Below are 16,519 nucleotides of genomic sequence, written 5' to 3'. Positions count from 1 at the left end.
CAGTAGTCTCAAAAATAATTTCGTTTTGAATTATTACAATTGTGACGAATAGCATGCATGTGCGATGCGCACTTGTGTTATTCTACACATTATTCAGTTATATATGCATCCGCAGTAAAATGAAAATGCTAAGCGTAGAAGTATAGAGTATAACATGTAACTGAATGTTTGCATTAAAATAACGGGCATTACTTTTATTTCATAGGTTAACACTATATCAAAATGTCTCCGAAAACTATAAATTTTATTTGAGGAGCAGCAGGTCGTATAAAAAATTCACAGCGAATAACATGTTGTATGCACTTAAATGCTGTGGACAGAACGTTGTTAAATGTTTATTAACCAGTTGGCTCATGTTATATTACGGAAAGGCTACAACCAATGACATGGAAAGTTTTACTAAAACCCCACCTCTGGGGTTGTTTGTCGTAACGAAAAACAGTAAGATATGCACGTTTTTAGCTTAGGCTATATTCCCTTGAGTTCGGCTCACTCAAGAGATAAAAAGACCGCGTTAATCGACGTGGTCATCAGTTGATTGCCGGCTCGTCTCTCTACTTTGCCATTTTCTCCTAGTTGGCTCTCACGATATTTCGCCCCCCTGCAATGCATCTCTCTTATTGGGTTAGCCTAATTCGAAAATGTTGACGTCATTCAGTCACTTTACGTTAAATAATTCAATAAATTTTTCTAAAGTTTTTTAACTACATTTTCGATAATCTCTTAATCATTTGAAATTTAATTATAGGCTATAGCCCTCTTTTGCTTCCTTAGTGGTTTGCACTCCCAGCCACTCAACGAATGTATGAACATTTTTCCTTTTACATTAACATATTGTCTTTTGAAGGTTAAAATTATCAGAAAACTCAATAATACGCAACGCAACTCGACGTAACGAACGCAATAATTTATTATTATTATTTTTTTTTTAAATAATTTAGTGGCAGACTTTGTTGCTAATGCTTATCCTAACAAAATCGTCAATGGAGTTCCAGCTGCGTCCGGAGAATATCCTTACATGGTAAAACAAAACTTGATATTTTAAAGAACTCTTTTCATTCTTTTCCAACCCAAATACTTTCTTTCCCTTTCTTACCAACATAATTCAAATACTTTAGAAATTTTCATCTTAAATATTTCAAATTCTTGTTTCTATTCCTAGTCCGTCTTGTTCTTGAACGGCTATTTATGTGGAGGAACTTTAATTGGACCTTCCCAAGTCTTGACTGCAGCTCATTGTTTATACGAGTAAGATCATGATTAGTACACTGAAATTAGTTTATGTTAAAAAATGATTGAATTATAGAAGAACCGATCAAGAAGAGTCGCTTCCTGAAACTATTTCATGTTTTTACTATATAGACCTAATTGAAATTGTCCATTTAATGTCTTTTTTAGTTAAAATAAGCAGGACTAATATTGTTTTAATTTTGGGGTTAGTCACACTCAAGCAGAAGTCAGCCAATTCACTGTTGTGTTAAATACGCTTGCGATTGACGGAAGCACTACAGGAGCTGTCGAAAGAGGAGTAAAGAAGTTTATCATCCACGAAAACTACAATCCAAATACCATGGTAATTTTTTAACCAATATTATACGATTACTGCAAATTTTTCTTGAAAAATACATCTCTAAATGATATTGTACCTTTCTATTGACTAATGTGTCTCTGTTTGACGTGCAATAATCTAAACAGGATAACGACGTGGGCATGCTGATCTTAAGTGCGGCAGTTACAAATCTACCGTTCGTTACTCTTCCAACAGGTGCATCTACAAATGCAACTACCCTTATGCCCACAACAACCAAAACCACGACAAAACCGACAACTAGAACCACAACAACAAGATCCACGACAAAACCAACAACTAGAACCACAACAACAAGAACCACAACCATACCAACAACTAGAACCACAACCAAACCAACAACTAGAACCACAACAACAAGAACCACAACCAAACCAACAACTAGAACCACAACAACAAGAACCACAACCAAACCAACAACGAGAACCACAACAACAAGAACCACAACCAAACCAACAACTAGAACCACAACAACAAGAACCACAACCAAACCAACAACTAGAACCACAACCACAAGAACCACAACCATACCAACAACTAGAACCACAACAAGACCAACAACAAGAACCACAACAACAAAAACCACTACAACTAAATCAACTACAACTAAACCAACTACTACAGCAAAACCAACATCAGCCCAATCAACTACAATTCAACCGATCACAACTCAGACATCATGCTCGTGCACATGCCCAGAAGAGCCGCCGACAACACCAGCAAGTCCATCAACGGTAAATCCATTGTGCGATGCATTCAGCGCAGACTCTGTGTCTGATTTAGTACCCCTGAGCGATTTGTTCAATGATAAAGCTGATCGAACTTTCAGTACTTATGCAAATAGCCCAGCCGTGATTACTGGATGGGGAACGACTTCTTCAGGTTAGTATTCATGCATGTCTGTATTTTTTTTAGTATTACATTAACAAATAACTAAATCAAAAGGAGGAAGCATTTCAAATGTATTGCTGAAAGCTGACGTCGTGGTAAAAGACAACACCGTCTGCACCAGTCAATATGGTACTGCTTTCATAGGCGCTGATATGATGTGTGCCTCAGCACCGGGCACAGACACTTGCCAGGTTGGTATCTACCAATTTGCTCATTTTTATTATCCATATTAATCCAGTTTTATCGTCGGTTGTAGGGTGACAGTGGCGGTCCGCTTTTCGTGAACGGTGTTCAAGTCGGTATTACTAGCTGGGGTTACGGCTGTGCTGATCCTAATTATGCTGGTATTTACGCGAGAGTCACCACCTACCTTGGATGGATTGCGACTACGATGGCCAACAATCCATAAAAAGGATGAAATAGTGGTACGTAGTCGACGTCAGCCGTCATCCGAGAACCGCACCAAAATCAGACTGCAAATTATCTTTTTTTTTGTTAAATTGGCCACATCAAATGTGACCCAACTAATTTTACCATCAAGTTATACCGTAATGCATGTATTTTATGGTTTTTATGTGTTGAGTGTCTTTACATCATGCATAGGATGGGGCATAATAAAATTCTTTATTGAGCAAGTAATAATTAAGTTTTAGATTGATGGATACGGCACTAAATATCACTAACAATTGCTTATGTCATTTCGATGTTGATGAGGGAATTTAGGCATCCGCCATAATTCCGGCGTGTTTCCGGGGTTGTGGGATTTTTGGTCGGTCCTGTAATGTAACCTGCACGATTCTGCATGTTCCTTTTTTATTTTTACCGAGGGGTTGTCAACTCTAATTTTTCTAGAAAATTGTTATTACCACGCACAGTGAAGTAACCAAAGCAGCGCGGTATTCTTGTTAAATTTCCGTACTGTTCCCTCTCTAACCTTTGTCCACAAATTTCCAATTTCTCTATGTCCATTTCTTATTCTTATACCTTTTTCCCCTTTTCCATTAGAAAAATTGGAAAATTTGGAAAAACTGGAAATATTACAAGATAATACCCCACTTTTTACCACATTTTCTTTCCTTACTCCCCCTTTTTTACGTCGAAAACGTTGTCAGATTTCACTATCGATGTCCGCGCGAAATTTGAATACGGCTACTTTTACGTTGCCTGAAGTTCTTGCATGAAAACTGGGACAGCCGCTAGGTGGTTCTTACGAGTATCCTGCGTAGAACCCCTAGCGGCTGTCCAAGTTTCCATGCAGGATACTACTTGCGCTAGTTTTGCTACTGACTCTTTCTTGGTTTTTACCCCTGATCCACCCCTTTTTCCAGTTTTTCTAATAGAAAAATTGCAAATGTTCCGTGGGTTTTCCAAATATTTCCCCTTTCCTTATTTTTTTTTTACCTTTCCTAACTTTCCTGCCGTTTCTCCCAAGTCAAATAATGGCCCTACCCTTTTAACCTTTTTTCAAGTTTTCCTTGGTTTCCAACGTTGGAAACATCCCTCAAAACTATAAAAAAATCCGAGGGGTAATAGAGTTGACAACCCCTTGATTTTTACTTACTTTCTACACTCGACGACTCGAGCCATCTAGTGCCAAGTCAAGCAGCTACAACCCCGCACAATCACATTTCCCGTGCTCATTCAAAGTTCGTCTGCACTCGCAGTGCCAGTGCCAGTCTGAGTTATTGCTTGTTAGGCCACACGCAACGCAAAAGTTAATAGGCTGCCATCAGCATAGTGTATAAAAGTTTCAATCATTCTTCGATTGTTATGAGCATTTAGCAAATGAGTCAGTTCTTTGACGCAAAAGTTTTCTTTTGTTTCTCGATTGCCCAACCTGTGTTACCCACGAGTGACGCGTTCCATAAAGTCGTGTAAACAAAGAAATCAAATCAATGAAATGTTTCAAACAGTCCACGTGCAAGAAATTAGGCATGGATTATTTCGCTTGTATTTAATTATCCTGTAAACAAACAAATAAGTGCAACAAGAAAATGTTGTTCTGTCAAAATCACTCCACCACCACTGCAACAACAACAAGCTAAGCTTTTCGGTCAAGTATGGTGGTGCTGTTGAAGTCACCTCAGCTCGTGAAGAATCCAGCTGTATAACAAGATGTAAAACAAGTACTTATTGTAGTGAGCTCAAAGTCTCAAACATTCAGTGTCAGCAACACAACACCTACCTACGTGAACTGTCAGACACAATGTTTGCCTATAAATAAGAAGAATTCCAATCTCCAGTCTAAATGGAGATTGGCATGTTACAGTTCCTCATCTGCAACTAAATATCAGTGTTGAAGAAAACCTATTTGGAAAAAACTTCGACGTTGCCCTCTTGCAAAACTCTCTTCATGCCCATGGTTGGTTTAAGAAAGTGCAGAATCGTCGAAAGGCAACCCAGTTTCCCATTTTGTTTCCATTATAAATTTGGCATCGCCACTTCCCGGTTCTCACAAATGTTCGTCTGCAGTGCAAATCAAAACTGGAACTCGTTAAATCTCGTCAAGTAAGGAAATAATTTGGCCACAAGTCTACCAACAACTCAGTTCACAGTGTTGTCTCAAAGTTGAAACCATTTATTTGTTGGATTCTAGTGAGATTGTGGAGATTGACGTCGACGTAATCAGAGGATATAAATCACATTTGATCCCTCAAGAGACCGTGAATAAACGACCCTGGCACTGGACAAGATGCAGAAAATTCCACTCACCTGAGCCAACACCACGAAAGTCATCAAAATGGAGGCAAAAGGTAAGAACTTTTTGTACCTGTCGCGTAATTTCAATTGCGATTTTTTGACTGATTACGTGCCATATTGGAATGATTGATTTGCACGACATGATTGAAATGAAATGGTCTTTCATTTCTTGTTTTTTAATTACCGTTTTTCACAGCGAACGAATAAATGGCGCGCCATTTCGTGCGGTTGTGGCGGGTAAAATTTTGGAAATTGAAACCGAAAAAGTGAAACGCAATTACCAAAGATAAACGAGATACGTAGACACTAAAACAGTTTCGTTCTCGTGTTGATTTGATTTAATTTGAGCTGCGATAAGAAAACAACATTTTTAAAATCTGGCAATCAAAATTGATTTTTAACTTGTCCCGTCCACATTTTTACAGTTAGAAACTTGAAAATTTGTTTTTGCATTCAAAATGTTTATTTCTATCCACAGTCAATTTTCGTCACGAAATTCCCACCCCTTAACGAATTGGAGTCGATCGAATTTCCTCCCCTATTCTTTTCCTTTCCTGCGTCCATGAGAAGGAAATAATTAAATTGGAAGATTGTGAAAAGCTTCCTTAAAGATTAACGAAATGCGTAGGCGTGTTGTTTTCGTGTTTATTTAAGCAAAATTTTAAAATTTTTATATCTGGCAATCAAAATTAGTTTTTCAAGTCCCCTGCCCTTGATTTTAGAGATGGACACGATAATTTTTGTGGACGATTGCAGAACTGAAAATCTGAATTCACCAGTCAAAGAATTTTTCAAAAATTTCAATCCGTAAAGTGAATTCTGTGAATTAAACGCGAATGAATTTTCTCCCATTTCAAGGCCTCCCGTTTTTTGAAAATCTGGCAATCAAAATCGGTTTTTCGTTTGTAACGTCTAGACTTTTGCAATAGAATTTTGAAACTTGGCTTGTGTATTTAGTAAGTGTAATAACATCCACAGTCAAAATTTTCGTACAGAAATTCCTACCCCTTAATGGATTAGAATCGATTGAATTATTTCCCCCTAAAATTCCCTTCCCCAAAACTTCTTGTCGAAATGAAACAAAAATGGTCGAAAATGTTTCTTGTTGCCAATGAAGTTGAACCTCAAAGGGACGCCACAATTTCCTCCTCCAACAGGAAACCTGTGAAATGGGTGTAGTGGTAACTGTCGTCAAACAAATGCGAGGATGAACCACCAGAATAAGAAAACGCCACCCAGACTTGATCGTCTTTTTTCAAGTTCAGCGTCGACTGGATTGTCACCGGACTCTCTTGATCAATGATGCCGTCATGTTTATGAACATGACTCGACCCGATTAGAAACCCGTTCAAATAAAGACGAGAATAAAAATCAACAGTAGATGACCCAAGACCCGCATCTCCCTCAAGACGCGCATCTCCCGCGAAAGAGAAAAAATAAATTCCCGGTCGCGGGGCCGTGAATTTCCCCGACGCCAAATCCATGGCATTTCCCTCGTTCACCCGCACCAAATCGAATTTAATCGGAGTGTTTTGTGTGGAAAACGAAGTACTTCTCTGGACGTAGAAATGGACAGGCGCCGATTTAACGTCGACATATCCAATCCATTTCTGGAAACCTTTTCATCAATTATAGAATTAGATAATTGCAACTGAATAATTCGTGAGAATCTAAAAAATTTACTCGCATCGTCCGGTAGTTTAGTGAAATCGCAATAAACTGATTCCATTTTCGCCGACCCCATGACGGAATAAAATCCGTTCAGGGTGTGGCCAATCAACCACAAATCTTGGCAGGACTTTGGCAGTCCAGTCAAAGTCACTAATCCGGTGCACACGAGTCGGCCAAGGGTGTGGACGCCGGATGAAGTTTCCAGTTGAGTTCGTCCGAAATTCAAACGAGTGACGGGCAGAACATTTTTGTCGGTAATGACACCTGCAAACAAAATTAATTTTATTCATTTTAATTCTGTAAAAACACGGGAACCGTAACACACCGTCGTCGACTAATTGAAGTGGTACAAGAGCATCGCAATTGCATTTCGCCGCAGGATCGACGCAATTTGCATCAATTCCGCACTGGCAGGTGTGAACTCCGTCCGTGTTACTTCCGGCCCAAAAGTATTGCGCATTTCCTTCTCTGTCGTTCCACCAGGAATAGGCGACGCCATTTGACTCGAATGGGGCATAGTTGCAATCATACTAATAATATAATTTAGAATTAAAAAATAAGAAAAGAAAATCAATTAAACTGATGAAAATAAAACTGACTCTAATCGACTGATGGCATTCAGTGGATAATTCCATCAAAGCTTTTATTTGTCCCATTGACGAATTGTAGTTGATGGAGCGTGAATAGCACCCGGCATCGGCGCAGTGTCCCACATTTAAAGAAGATTCACCATCGTGTAGAATTGAGGTCGATCCTGTTTTTATGGAAAGATAATGAATCACATCATATTTTTCTTTAATAATTGGAAATGTAACTATTTCACCTGATGTCATATCGCAGTAAACGTAAATTGGGTTATCGCCGACACCTTGTCCGTCCGGATCGATCCAGTGCATTCCGGATGAAAGTGAAGGATCGGCCGCACGAAGTTCTCTGCATGTTCTTGGGATTCCGCTCCTTCCAGTTGATCGAATTGAAATTTCTTTATTAACTGGAAATAATTTTGAATCAGTGGAAACCGGAAGTTCAGCCGGTTCCAAAAAGGAAGTTAATCTTCTTTCTTGATCCTGAATTTTAACTTCCAGTTGGACATTTTTGGCCTCTAGTTGAATTACTTTCAATGTCAAATCATGTCTTAGTTCATTCTGTCATAGAAAAAAAAAGTGTTTACCCACAGTGAAACTCTGAATAAGTAGACTTACATTTAGTTCGAGTTGCGCCTCTAGTTGTGTCACTTTTGCCTGCTGTTCAATCGCTGTCGATTTCAAACTTGTCACGTCTTGTTTCATTTGAATCTATTGACAATAAATGAAATAACATAACAATAAGACATCAAAAATAACAACATTGAATCAGACTGTCGACAACATCGCGTGAAAAAGAAATGTTGATAAATTCTTACATAATTTTCCTTCAGTTGTAGGAATTCTTCTTCTATGGAAAAGGCAGCCCCAGTTGAACTTCTCGTCCAGCAGATGAAAACCAACAGCAAAACAACTTGGGTGAGTGAAACTACAGAAAAATGCGCCATTCTTTAGTTGTTCGGAATTGGTTATAATGAAACTGCGGTTTCCAACTGGACGTGCGTTTCAATTTATACAGTTGAAGCCTTTGTTGCATGTAACTGAAAGGTTACACTTGATAAATTTAGGTAAACAGGTCTTTGTGTTTATATAATCTCTGCAAATAAGAAGATAAGTTTACGATTAGAATTTTGAATGTCATGGTACAATAGTATTATTTGTTTTGTACGTGGCTATGGACAATCTACCATTTACTGAAGCAGAGATTACCTTGCGGACATGGTCAAACAGGGAAAAGGAAAAAAAAAGTTGATATCAATTATTGACTCAAATTGATTGTATTTATCGCCAGCGTTTTTTACGTTTTATAAACTCGTCGTACCATTTTGATTGCATTAAAGTTGCAACTTAAACCATTTCCTCCTCTTTTTCGATCCTTTGGCAGCAAAGAATCCGCTCAGTTGATGTCCCGTTCGCTGTAGATCCTTTTCATCTGATATTTTCGCCAATGTTTTTTACATTCTGCGTGTAAAAAAAGAAAGTTATCTACCAGGCGCATCTATCTCGCATAGACCTAAGTTGCGGGATCAAGTATTTTTTTAGTCAATTTTTAATCAGATATGTTTTGACATAATTCATCATTTTTTGTTTGGCACCAATTTTCCAATTGACACCCGAATCGCCAATGAAATTTATAATTTTCTGGGGCTCTTCCTCCGCCTCGCAGTGCCATCACGTAATTTCCTTTTTTTTTTAACTTGTTGTTTTCACATTTTTACAGGTAGAAAATTCAAAGTGGGTCCGTGAATTCGAAAAGTGCCCCTATTTATAAGTTGTGCTAACAGAGAATGTATGAGAACTCAGTTATCAATTTAATCATTTTTCAATTCTTGTATAGATTTTGCCAGTAAGACCAATAATGATGTACATCTGTTTGTCCATCCAAGTAGAAATGCAACTTGCAGACACCATCAACGAGCTTCTGTCTATGGAATCCCATCGAGAGTCATCAAACAAACATCGCATGAAGCTCATAGTTGTGCATGTCTCTCTTGCTGCACTCTTTCTTCCGGATGGATCAGATGACCTAAATTGGGACGTCTATTGTTTCATGAGCGGGGAGGATGACGTTATGCCAAACCTGTAAGTCGATCTTGATCAACACCTTTTTATTTTCCTCAATTCTTCCGGGGCCTTGCAAGGATACCAACGATTCACGTTGCTAAAACCGGCCAATTGATTCTCCTTAGGGATTATGAGATACTGAGCTTAGAAAATGCGTGTCGAGAAAAACGAAAACTGTCCCCCTACGTACCCAACGTTGGCCAGATCTGGCCAACAATCAATTTTTAACTTTTTCGATCCTTTGACAGAAAAGAGTCCGCTCAGTTTATTTCCCATTCGCTGCAGATCGTCGCACGAGGTTGTCAATCGACCAATGTCAACTAATTCACTCGTTCGGGCTGTGGAAAAATTATTATCATTACGGAATTGTTTATTGCAGACGACATTCAACTCCCCATGGCCACCTCCTAACGCCGACTGTGGCCAGTTGGTTCCAAGTGAAGAACAACACAGTCTCTATCTGGCTTTAAAAATGTCCTTCAGATATTGTTGTTATCTTAGTTAAATCAAAATATAAAAAAAAATTACTTCAGTTTTTCAGGCTGATTCCACAATCAACCTCAAAGAGTTGCTGCTTGTTGGCATTACAGGTAACATTTAATTTCCACATTGTTTCAGACTATCAGCAAATGAAGCAAAGAAATTCAATAAAAGAAACTTATCTTAGTACGGATTTGTCTTTTATCTTAGTACGGATTTGACTTAAACTCGTCGTCACTTAAACTGAGCTGAGAAAACTGGACCGACAGTATCCCAAGACAGAGATTCTCAACGAGTTTTGAGCCGTTTCATCCAAGGAATGGAAAAGCAGATTGAAGATTCCAGCTGGAGATCTTTTAACAGTAGGTGAGCCTGGAAAAAAGCATAAATTCATATATTCTAATGGACGTTCATAGAAATTTCTCAGACTGTTTCTGTTATTCCCAGCCGTTCGCGAGAGAACAGTACAGATTCCAGGATTTCTGTGTTCTCCTCCAAGAATTAAAGACTCGGAGGATTACATCATCTCCAGCCAGATAATGTGACTGCTTAGGACCGCGAGCGTGAAGAGGTAAATAGGAAATTTATTGGGTGTATTAAGTTTGTCTGAAATTGCATACACCGGTATATGTGGTAACATTTTTGTAGAGAAATTCCTACCCGTTAAATTACACCTTAATAAAGGGAACTACGATTTCCTTCTCCATCGTGCATCCAGTGAATTGAGTGTAGTGGCATTGATAGTAATACTTAAAGGACAGGATCGGCCCTAGACGAAGTTTACACACCCGATCCTCCTCCAACACACAGAACGTAACTATTGTGATTCGATCGTACTTTCTCGGTAAATAATTGGATATGCATAATATTATAAGATTCTTTTTACTTGTGATAAATTTCCCGTTCATTCCCGTTTAAACTTATAGGATCAGCAGTACCCGGGGTTTCGAAAGTCGGCTGGTGGTTGGATGGGGCAATGTCCCCGTCCAATCGAAAGCAAAGATAGTCGTTCCGCTCATGCGTTCATCTGGGACACAGAAGAGGACATCTGGCGGCCAGATTTATCTTCAGTTGTTGGGCGCAGGCTAGCTATCTGTTTAGCCCCTACCTTCTTCTTGGTTCTTTTTCAAATTTCAGTTGAAGCGTGGCTTCGAGAGTAAGGGATGCCACTATCCTTCGATTGGGGTTTCGATTCGATGTTAGCTGTATATTTGTTGGCAGATTGATTGTTAGAATTTGTGATTTGTGATGTCTAACAGTTCGATCGGGTTGGCGGACGGTGGGTGCTTGCAACTATTTTGGTAATCTTGGTATACTATTCTTGGTGTAATAGAAGATTCGATTTCACGTGGAGTTTATTCGGAGTTCATTAAAATATGTTTAGTTGGAAGTAAAGCGTTAGAAGTTTTCAGGGAAAGCTTTGTCACTATTGTTTAGTTTTAACATTTTGGAATTTCATCAGGTAAACTCTTCGTCTGTCTCTGTCCTTCTATCATAGGTATTTAGTTACGGGTTGTGTAAGGGAAATTGGTTGGAAGAGCAAAATGGATACTGAAAGAGTATCATTTCCCTGTTGAGTACTCCAAAGTTCGATGAATTTGTAATTAAATCTCAAATGAGTCTTCAAGTTTATTTTTTTTTTAAAAAGGGAACAGATAATGTTGCCGTAAAGTATTTGGGTCTCTATTTGAAGCAATATAATGTAGGTATAATATGTGTTCTTGGTATAATTGATTTGATTAAATTCTATTGCATGTGCAGTGAAAGTGGCCTGAAAGTGTTTAAATTTCATTTTTTATTTGTAGACGAATTTTGATGCTGAAAGACTTGGAAACCATGCTGTCGACCATGTCGAGAAGCTGAGTAACATTCTGCTTTTACAATGGTAAAATTAACAATTAAACTGATTGAAATACATGTGGATCATAACATTTGTAATGTATGATTGCAGGCACCTCTTAATAAAAGGAACTTAAGCCATCCAATCTAGGGCTTCCATCAAATCGTGCAGGCTGCTCGGAAGTTGCATTTACTTTTGTTGTGAACATCATGAACACATACATTATTTGAAGGTGACAATCTTATCCAGTTATAGATTTTACAATTGAAATGTGATTAAGCTTTGCATACATTGGTTAGTTTTAACATTTTGGGATTTCGTCAAGTCAACAGCTATTTCCTTCAGGGTGGTGTTCTGTTATGGATTATTTAAAGGGGAGTTTGTTGTATGCAAGAAAGGCAGATTCTGAAAGAAGTTTTGTTTATTTGTTCTACTGTGGAGTATCCTTTAAAATTTAAATGAATTTGTATTTTTTAAATCTTAAATGAGTCATCTAGTTTCATGTAAATTTGTTAATTCAAGTTTCCACAATAGGTATAAGATAATGTTGCCAAATAATATTTGAAGTGATATGTAGCATATATTTTTTTAAATTTCATATAGCATTTCCAATGATGCTGAAGATTAATTTTACTTCGGTTATAGGTTCATGTTTACGTAGCAGTGGTGTTGCTGTCCAATGTGGCGTGTTGTTGCAGCCTATGGTGGTGAAAGATATCTGCATCAAGTTGCTGTTCCTTGTGCATCCAAGGTGCTGCTTTTGTGCTACAGAAGTGACATCCAATATTGTGTTTAATTGCTATTTGTGTCTCCACAGTTTACTTTTATATATTGAGAAGGAACAAAAAAAATAGTAATACGGGGAGCTTAATGTCAAACAAATAATAAACATGTCCAGGATGGGGAAATGAGGAGGAAGTTGGGGTGGGGTATTTGGTTATGATTTACTAAAAGAAGTGAGGTATATTTTAAATGAATATGCTGTACTTGATGATAATATCTGTTGTTAACCTATACCTTCCTGTCAACCTATACTTTCCACTTTCACATCCACTCCTCAAACCCCCACCAACATCAAATCCCACATCCACTCACATCCATTCCTAAAACCCCACAATCTCCAACATCAAATTTACACACTTGTTGTATATCTATAATCATATTTATATGAAATAAAATATCATTGTATAAAAAAATTGTATAAAAATAAATCATCCACGATCACATGCAAAATAAACAATTCATTAAACAGAGCGTCCGGTTCAATACAATTTTTTTTGTGCGAGGCTTTTTAGAAAGCAATCCGCCACCCAATTTGACAAAAAGTGATAGTTTGTTTTCACGGAAATTGCGTTAGACGGTTAAAAAATTTCTGGTTCAAAAATCTCATGTAGAAATTAGCATCTAGTCTACTGGTGCAAATTGCGATTCTTTAAGCTTGATTAATTTAGGTGATGTGTTAAAAGCTATTGTGGGTATAGCTAAAAAATTGAACTAATCCACTTTTCTGAATATTTTGGTTTTAGATCACTTTGTTGTTTTTAGATTTTCTTGTGATCTCTCTTCAAAATATTTGGAAAAAGCGAATTAGTTCAATTTTTTAGCTTCCCACAATAGCTTTAACACATCACCTAAATTAATCAAGCTTAAAGAATCACAATTTGCACCAGTAGACTAGATGCTAATTTCTACAGGAGATTGTTGAACTAGAAATTTTTCAATCGTCTGAAGCAATTTCCGTGAAAATAAACTATCACTTTTTGTCAAATTGGGTGGCGGATTGCTTGCTAAAACTCGCACATGCAGTGTCGGCGTAGATCCAGGGAGATTACCTGGAAATGGAAGAGGAGAGAAGAGTGTGAGGCAAGTTTTACTGGGGAGCGATTAGTCATACTAGGCTTCCGGGTTAGACTCATGACCCTCCAAAAGTTTTCATCGGATCATGCGCCTTCCAAGTCCCCGTTCGACCAGAGCCCTCCCCTCCTCCTGGTTTCACAGCGGGTGAGTGACCACCGGCGGGCGTTGGTTAGTGGTTAGTTAGGGAAACGGGGCCACAGAAAAGAAGGGAGCCCAGATTATGCACTTGTAAGTTAACTAACAACTACACAATTTATCAATCTTGAATTACAGCATTCTCTTGTCGGTTTTCAGCAATGGATGAAGTTCACGAAGGAGTTACCCTGTAAGCAGAATGAACATTTATTTGGATGACAGTAATATTCAAACAAGGTTGTAGCAACAGAAAGCAATACCTCCAATCAAGAGGGCCTGTGTAAGGAAGTAAAGGGGGAGATTCAAGGGTAGCAGCCAACAGGTTAGCAAATAAGGAATCTTGTTGAATGTCTAGTCCTTGTCCTTTTTCTTCAAAGGACATGACTTCTCATAAAGTTTGTCATGCCAATTTATAAACCTGTAAATGCAAAAAAAATAAGTCACCTTGTTTATACTTTGTGTCATCAATGTGCTTGACGTCTATGATCTAAAATAATTCTTATCAGTGCACTGGAAATGTCCTCTAAAACATTTGATAGATGTATAAGTAAAAGTGCAGACTTTTAAATACATATTAGATTGCAATGAAGAAAGTTCAGTGACATGACAAGTGAACTTACACATGAAACCACCAGTCAGTTATCCAAGGTTCTCTAGAAGATGGAATGAGAGATTGTCTGTGCTGGGGTTGGTGATATAGCAAGTCCAATACAACAGGAAAAATTATGATGAATTCTAATAAAAGATGAGAAGAATACATTTTTCAGCAATACTGTAATAAAGCTAGTGTTGGTTGTTACCTGATATCATTTCGACGGGACATTCAGTAGAATACAATGATTTTAAACAAAATAGTTGGTAGTAGGCTGCACAACCTTTCACGTTTCTTCCTGTAAGTTTATGAAAAACGTTTAGGTTATCCAATATATTCACGGAATAGAACACATCACGGACAAGTTACATACGAAATCACTCGAATTTACCAATGAATTCATTCGTAATTTTCGAAGAAAAGATAGCTCAACTTTTGACAGCAAACCGCCATAAAAACATAATGACACAATCACCACGCCATCTATTTGACGTCTAAAAACTCCGTATTTGAAGGACTCGTCTTAAGATACTTACAACACTTGAAAAGCGCATTTTTGTTTGCTAAAACCTAGCAATCAATCTAGAGAAATGTTCAGAGAACAAAGCTCACTTATTAGTTTAATGCACATTTTCCGGAAGTATACCGGAAGTAGGCGATAGCGCCTTAACCATTGAGATGTTGTCAAATTAAACGAGATATTCGTGATCTCCATGAAATTTGGGATCGATTAGATGTGATTTAAACGAAATCCAAAATTTGGCCAAAATCGAGAATTTTCCTGAACTGAACTGATTTTGACAAATTTTGACTGACTGAACTATAGTTCAGGAAAATTCTCGAAACCGGAAGTACGCGTACGTACAAAAAAAAAACATGAACTTTACCACAAATTTGACGAGGATCAGGAATATGTGATTCTTTTATGCGTCGAATGAATATTTATTGAACTACTGACTGAAATGAGAAAACCGGAAGTAAAAAAAAAACACATTATCAAAAATCTAACATGTGAGCTTTGTTGGTGGAATAGTTATCGTCAGTTTTCACTAAAAATTTCCACACAACAGCTGCCGATAAATGTTTAAAGAGATTTGCAAAGTATCTGAGACTGACTGTTTTGACAGCTGAAAATGATCGAAAACTCGAAAAGCCATCTAGCGTTAGAAAAAAAGGTCTAAGTAATACTACGTTTGAGCGCAAGAAGGGTAATTTTGAAATTATTAGACAGACACAGAGTTTAAAGCAAGAAGATAAGTAGATACTCTATAAAAATATGTCAATTGTCGGGTACCTGAGCATAATCCCGTGATGAGTGACTACAGGTGCGGATGAAGATGGTGGTTACTCAGGTGATTACTCACAGGTGATTACTCGTCAGTGAAGTACAACAAGATGTGTAGCAGCAAAAGAAGCAGTGAAGCTAGATGAGTGTGTTTCACGAAGATAAGAATGGAGCAGAATGTTGGTGGATGTCACTCTTCTGTCATGGACAAAGGTCAGCATTGGCTCAAGGACCACACAAATCCAATAAAGAAACTGCTTTATAGTAGAGTTGTAGTAGTAGTAGTTAGTAGTTGAAAAACTGCTTAGCTAAACGGACTTCGAAAACTTTTGCTGATGACTGCTGTCTGTTGGTCATAAGAGGGAACAGGGAAGTTGCAGTATAATCTAGAGTTTCAAGTAGAAACAATAGTATAAATATAAAAACCATGCAGGCACTAGAATTAGTGAAGAAACTTACGTTTAATATGGCGTTAAATTTATTCCAAAATACTAAGAAAATTACGAAGAAACATGGAAGAAAACAGAATAACTTTCGACAAGAAAATATAGTGTTTTGTGACAGAAAAATAGTGCGATGTCAGCGACATCTAACCGGATTTAAAGTGACCGTTTTGCCAATTTTCTTTTATAGTCAGTACAAGCTTTCAGCTCAAAATCCAATCATTCACATTTTAGATTGTACGCCGCAAATAATTAACAAAAAAAATATATTTCCGGTCTATCGTTTTCTGAAAGAGTGAAGAACACATTGACACATGTCCTAATTGTCCTTTAATTAGAGGAAACCTGCATCGTGTTTCGAACGACTCACTCACTCAGGACACCAAGAC

The 16,519-nt window shown here is 37.8% G+C and overlaps 2 protein-coding genes and 3 long non-coding RNA genes across 9 annotated transcripts; 3 read left to right on the top strand and 2 right to left on the bottom strand.

Moving 5' to 3' along the window:
- Window positions 1–479: 479 nt before the first annotated feature.
- On the top strand, window positions 480–3,118 carry LOC124336246 (trypsin Blo t 3-like). The gene is made up of 9 exons (XM_046789974.1): window positions 480–624; window positions 749–803; window positions 942–1,021; window positions 1,163–1,248; window positions 1,441–1,573; window positions 1,696–1,837; window positions 2,003–2,470; window positions 2,534–2,670; window positions 2,736–3,118. The coding sequence occupies exons 1-9, from the start codon at window positions 607–609 to the stop codon at window positions 2,886–2,888; spliced, it is 1,272 nt and encodes a 423-aa protein (XP_046645930.1). The 5' UTR covers window positions 480–606; the 3' UTR covers window positions 2,889–3,118.
- Window positions 3,119–6,105: 2,987 nt separating this feature from the next.
- On the bottom strand, window positions 6,106–8,461 carry LOC124336171. Its single transcript, XM_046789871.1, has 7 exons — window positions 8,253–8,461; window positions 8,053–8,145; window positions 7,674–7,995; window positions 7,450–7,604; window positions 7,176–7,380; window positions 6,863–7,114; window positions 6,106–6,797 (listed from the first exon to the last, which is right to left on the bottom strand). The coding sequence occupies exons 1-7, from the start codon at window positions 8,379–8,381 to the stop codon at window positions 6,304–6,306; spliced, it is 1,650 nt and encodes a 549-aa protein (XP_046645827.1). The 5' UTR covers window positions 8,382–8,461; the 3' UTR covers window positions 6,106–6,303.
- A 286-nt stretch (window positions 8,462–8,747) lies between these two features.
- LOC124336591 lies at window positions 8,748–11,229 on the top strand. 4 transcript variants are annotated; one of them, XR_006917098.1, is made up of 7 exons: window positions 8,748–8,964; window positions 9,101–9,109; window positions 9,321–10,088; window positions 10,189–10,344; window positions 10,426–10,549; window positions 10,627–10,822; window positions 10,905–11,229. It is a non-coding gene; the product is annotated as an uncharacterized LOC124336591 (long non-coding RNA). The 4 variants fall into 4 exon arrangements; XR_006917096.1 differs by having other exon boundaries at window positions 8,748–9,109; window positions 9,324–10,088; XR_006917097.1 differs by having other exon boundaries at window positions 8,748–9,109.
- A 28-nt stretch (window positions 11,230–11,257) lies between these two features.
- LOC124336562 lies at window positions 11,258–12,984 on the top strand. 2 transcript variants are annotated; one of them, XR_006917046.1, is made up of 4 exons: window positions 11,258–11,279; window positions 11,784–11,863; window positions 11,930–12,050; window positions 12,464–12,984. It is a non-coding gene; the product is annotated as an uncharacterized LOC124336562 (long non-coding RNA). The 2 variants fall into 2 exon arrangements; XR_006917045.1 differs by lacking the exon at window positions 11,258–11,279 and adding an exon at window positions 11,430–11,680.
- An 828-nt stretch (window positions 12,985–13,812) lies between these two features.
- Window positions 13,813–16,245, bottom strand: LOC124336581. Its single transcript, XR_006917084.1, has 6 exons — window positions 16,147–16,245; window positions 15,697–16,073; window positions 14,611–14,700; window positions 14,431–14,545; window positions 14,071–14,228; window positions 13,813–13,998 (listed from the first exon to the last, which is right to left on the bottom strand). It is a non-coding gene; the product is annotated as an uncharacterized LOC124336581 (long non-coding RNA).
- Between the last annotated feature and the right edge of the window lie 274 nt (window positions 16,246–16,519).

The sequence above is a fragment of the Daphnia pulicaria genome, chromosome 4, assembly GCF_021234035.1.
Source record: "Daphnia pulicaria isolate SC F1-1A chromosome 4, SC_F0-13Bv2, whole genome shotgun sequence".
NCBI classification, from domain to species: Eukaryota; Metazoa; Arthropoda; class Branchiopoda; order Diplostraca; family Daphniidae; genus Daphnia; species Daphnia pulicaria.
The sequence above is the reverse complement of the archived record's forward strand: the minus strand, read 5'-3'. Positions and strand labels throughout refer to the sequence as shown.

What these genes read in the sequence shown, in the direction of transcription:
- LOC124336246 (XM_046789974.1), top strand. An exon ending in CCGGAGAATATCCTTACATG is followed by an intron (nt 1,022 to 1,162) that starts GTAAAACAAAAC and finishes TTCTATTCCTAG; the next exon opens with TCCGTCTTGTTCTTGAACGG. An exon ending in AAAACCGACAACTAGAACCA is followed by an intron (nt 1,838 to 2,002) that starts CAACAACAAGAT and finishes CCACAACCAAAC; the next exon opens with CAACAACGAGAACCACAACA.
- LOC124336171 (XM_046789871.1), bottom strand. Translation starts at nt 8,381, where the DNA reads ATGGCGCATTTTTCTGTAGTTTCACTCACCCAAGTTGTTTTGCTGTTG. An exon ending in AATGCCATCAGTCGATTAGA is followed by an intron (nt 7,381 to 7,449) that starts GTCAGTTTTATT and finishes TTATATTATTAG; the next exon opens with TATGATTGCAACTATGCCCC. An exon ending in TAAACTACCGGACGATGCGA is followed by an intron (nt 6,798 to 6,862) that starts GTAAATTTTTTA and finishes ATTGATGAAAAG; the next exon opens with GTTTCCAGAAATGGATTGGA.